The sequence below is a fragment of the Tupaia chinensis genome, unplaced genomic scaffold, assembly GCF_000334495.1.
Source record: "Tupaia chinensis unplaced genomic scaffold, TupChi_1.0 Scaffold149922_1, whole genome shotgun sequence".
Taxonomy (NCBI): domain Eukaryota; kingdom Metazoa; phylum Chordata; class Mammalia; order Scandentia; family Tupaiidae; genus Tupaia; species Tupaia belangeri.
This window is the reverse complement of record NW_006209766.1, coordinates 1,657,556-1,661,622: the sequence shown is the minus strand read 5'-3', so window position 1 is coordinate 1,661,622 and position 4,067 is coordinate 1,657,556. Positions and strand designations below refer to the sequence as shown.

The window sequence follows — 4,067 nt, the reverse complement described above, 5'->3', positions numbered from 1 at the left end:
TGCCCATCTGTCTGTCCTCTCTCGTGGAAGAAATAAATGGGCAAACTTTAAAAAAAGAAAAAAAGAAAGGAGGAAAGAAAGAAAAAGAAAGAAAGAGAAAGAAAGAAGGAAGGAAGGAAAGAAAGAAAGAAAGGGGCTAGCAGGTGGTATGGTGGTTAAGGTGCTGGGTTCCCATGTTGTTGACCACGGTTCAAGTCCTGGACCCAGAGGCTTGAAAATCAGGCTGGACACATGTGCATGCATTCCCCAAATTCGAGGAGGACAATGGAGGAGAAGGGATTTCACTGGGGCCATTTGTCACTTTCCCTCTCATGGCCAATCTCTTCAGAGAGGCAAAAACCTTTAAGAAGGAGAAAGAGAAAGAAAAGAAGAAGAAGAGAAGAAGAAAGGAAAAAAACAGGGACCAGTGGATGCCCTAATGGTTACATCGCTGGACTCCCACAGAATGACCGCAGTTCGAGTCTCGGACCTGGTAGCTTAAAACAGGGCACATGTGAGTGCGTGATCAAAACCCCAAGAAAAGATTGAAGGAGAAGGGATTGCAATCGCCTGGGGGATGAAGAGAAAGAGTCCCAGCCCTTCATAGGGGTCGTAGGGTGATATGGATGCAGCGCGCGATTGTGTGCGAGGGTGAGTAAGAGGCATGAGAAACTCGCCAGAGACCGGTGTCCTTGGGGTCCCCCTGATGACCCCGCGGACAAGAACCCTAGAAGCCTTGGCCAGATCAGCACCACGGATAGCTCCCGGGTAGGCGCGGAGGGCGGAGGCAAGCTCTCTGGACCCCGCCCCCGGTGCGCTGGCCCTTCCCACAGGCCCCGCCCAGATTTAAAGAGCCCTCAGCCAATTCAAAGAGGTGAAGGAAGTCTGGGCAGAGACGGACACCCGCGTCCTCCAGTGATTACACACTGATCTCCCACAGAGATACAGGATAGCCTGGTGGGGAAGAAGACTTTATTGGGATGTTAGTGGGGAAACGTGGGAGGGTGAACAACAGACACTGGGACCAAGGTGGCAGTCACCTTAAGGAGCACCTTCAGGTCGCCTTGCAAAATAAATTAAGGTGAGGAGGTCCCAAGTCGGGAGGCAGCTGGGAACAACTGGGGATTTCTTGGGGATGGAATTTGGAATTAGAAGCGGAAATAAGAATTTCCAGCCCTCTCACAAAGGGTGTGAAATGAACTTTCCAAGACCACCTCCCAGCCTAAGCTGGGAGGCTCCAGGAAGAGGGCGGGTCTGGGCGAAGATGAAGGGGTAGGTTCAGGGTCGTTCCTCCAGGAAGCGGTAGGTGGGGTTCTCGTAGCCATGCCGCTGCAGTTCACGGAGCTGCTGCTCCTCCAGGGTCAGCATAGGGTCCACCTACAGCAGGGGCAGGGACGGGTAGTGAGTCTAGGAGCTGATGGCAGACCTCACCAATCATGCTTGCCCTAGCTTTGGGCCCCCATCTTACTGTGCCTGGCTCACCTCCACCACTCCGTGGCTGATGGCCCCATAGGGCTTCTTCTTGCGCAGGAGCAGCATGGAGAGGACGATGAGCGAGCCCCCTCCCGCTCCCATGATCAGCAGACCCGACACAGCCTCACGGGACACGCCTGTACCCGCTGGCGCCTACGGGGAAAGAAAACAGGCTAGAGGGCATGTTCCAGGCTCACTAGGGTCTTGTGTGGCTTTTGGAGTCACAGCTCAGCCACCAACCTCTGATTTCTTCCCCTAGAGACCCAGGATATTCCTCCTCTTACCAGCTCATCTCTCTGAATCTCTGATGAATGGAAAGGAAAGCCCCTTGGAACAGATGCATTCACCTGGGGGAGCAGGGGGTGTTATGGATCCAAGATTTCTGGGCCTGGCCCCTTGCAGCCCCAGAGCCCACAGGGGCAGCCCCCCAAATCCATGTCCTCAGCCCCATCATCCCTTAAGCCAAAGAACCCACACTCCAGCATCTTCCTCCCTCAGACCCAGGAGTCTAGCCCCCCTCATTTTCCCTTGGGGGCCCATGGGTTTAACCCACATACCTTCTGCTCATACTGCTCCAGGGGGGACATCTTCTCTTTCCCAGGAGACGCAGCTTCTTGTTCTGTGGACCCTTCCCCCACAAGTTCTATCTCATTTTTGAGGACCCAGGGAGGGTGCTATCCCCCACCTGAGGAAGGGGTCAGAAAGGGCACTGGAATCCACCCCAAGAAATCTGGAATTCTCCATATATGGACCCTTTTCCGTTTTGGACTCAGGGACTCAGTGGTTTCTAGTAGCCAGGGTCCACTTTGTGAGACACTCACCTTTTGGAAGGGTCATGGGCGTGTCTGCTGGCAGCCAGAGGGGCAGGGCAGATGGGATGGTGAAGAGAAGACGGTACCATCAGGAAAAGGGAGGGAAACCCCTCCCAGGGCCCAAGGAAGGAGGATGAAGGATCCCACAGATATTCCACAGCCCTAGACATTCCTCCCCATCTGCTCCACTGATTGTGGTACTAAGACGCCCCCCATGTTAGGTGGTCAGAAATGAGGCTGGGGGGGTCTGTTCCCCAAAGTCTGGGGTTATCAGTATTTAGGTTCACTCACCATCCTTGGAATCTGGTGGCTGCAGCCCACCTTTGTCCTCACTGCTGCCCCCCGAGGCAGGAGCTTCCAATTCATTGGGGCCCAGATGTTCAGAGCGGAGTAGCTCCTCTGAGGGGAACATGAAGAAAGGTGGCTAAGAGGGTGAGCACAGGGACGCTGTAAAACACAACTGGGAGGGCAAAGGTCACCCTAACCGTGGAGTGACTAAGAGATCCTGCAGACAGCAGAATCAGCCCCAAGTATGAAGAAAATGTAAACATGATCTGGGAAAGTGGGGGACGGGGAATGATTGGAGGTGCTCCTGGCAGGGAGGATAGATATTGTCATTTGAAACAAACAAACAAACAAACAAAACAAAATAAAACAAAAAACCCACATTTATTTGTTTGTTGTGATTTTCAAGCCGCTAAGTCTAGGACTTGAACCAGGGTCGGCCATGTGGGAATCTAGCACCTTTAACCGCATCACCTGCTGGCCCAGACGTTGTCATTTCAAGAACACAGCCTCCCGAAACATCAGAATTGGGGATAAGTGTGGGATATCCAGGAGGAAGTCACAATAGATCTGGGGCAGTGGTAGGTCACATTCTCTGGTATTCATGCTTTTGTGTCAAGGTCTCTCCTCTGGAATCTGGACTGGGTTTAACTTGCCCTGCCCAACAGAATGTGGGCCCAAGACTTAAGAAGACCTGGAACCTTCCATTTTTGTGCTAAGGAGAGCCTGAACCTCCATGTAGGAAGTCCAGCTATCCTACTGGGAAGGCCACAAGGAGAGGCTCCATGAAGAGAGGTCCTGAGCCTACTTGGAGAGGGAGAGAGGTGAAAGCAGGGTCTGAAGAACAAAGAGGCGCATTTGCCAGAGTTCCAGGCCCCAGAGGGTCTGCTAGCTAACTGCAACTGTATTCTTGACTATTGGCAAGATCACCAGAAGAACCACCCAGCTGAACCCAGACCGGATGGCAGAATCATGAACAAAGAAAACTGTCATGGATTTAAATTCTGGAGTGGTTTGTTAACCAGTAATAGAAAACAGAAAGTGAAGTGGGGTGTGTGTGTGTGTCAAAACGTGGGAGTCAATTTCTGCCCTCAGAGATCTGGAATGTTTGCGGAGTTAACAGGCACTCACGGATCTGGGGCTGCAGCTCCTGAGCTAGGCGAGGATTCTGGTCAAGCAGGCCCAGGCTTTGATTCATCCTTTCCTCAATCACTTGCAGGTGGGTCTGCACCTGTGGGAAGTGGGTATGAAGGATGAACTAGACAATTCGGGCTGAAGAAGGAGAAACTAAAGAGGATGAAGGAGGAATTCAACAGGGTAAAAGGAAAAGTAGCACATACAATGGACAGGAAATAGGACAGAAGGGTCAGGAGTAGGTCATAGGAAGAAGGCAAAAAATTTTTTAATTTTTGGAGAGGTTTTTGCTGTAGGGCATGTGCACTCACCAGAAAGACAGAGAGGGACAGAGAGACAGAAAGCAAGAAATCACCTTCTGGGGGGATGGCCCAGCCACAATCC

At 52.1% G+C, this 4,067-nt stretch overlaps 1 protein-coding gene across 1 annotated transcript in view; it reads right to left on the bottom strand.

Annotated features, from left to right (window-relative positions):
* Positions 1 to 936: 936 nt before the first annotated feature.
* APLP1 (amyloid beta precursor like protein 1) overlaps positions 937 to 4,067 on the bottom strand; it is a gene marked incomplete at its 5' end in the record, with an annotated part of 9,601 nt that continues 6,470 nt past the window's right edge. Inside the window, 7 exons of the mRNA XM_006171667.1 lie at positions 937 to 1,356; positions 1,462 to 1,605; positions 1,737 to 1,799; positions 2,010 to 2,080; positions 2,274 to 2,297; positions 2,556 to 2,663; positions 3,681 to 3,780. Of these exons, the coding sequence (XP_006171729.1) occupies positions 1,258 to 1,356; positions 1,462 to 1,605; positions 1,737 to 1,799; positions 2,010 to 2,080; positions 2,274 to 2,297; positions 2,556 to 2,663; positions 3,681 to 3,780 (609 nt within the window). The remainder of the gene's footprint in view (positions 1,357 to 1,461; positions 1,606 to 1,736; positions 1,800 to 2,009; positions 2,081 to 2,273; positions 2,298 to 2,555; positions 2,664 to 3,680; positions 3,781 to 4,067) is intronic.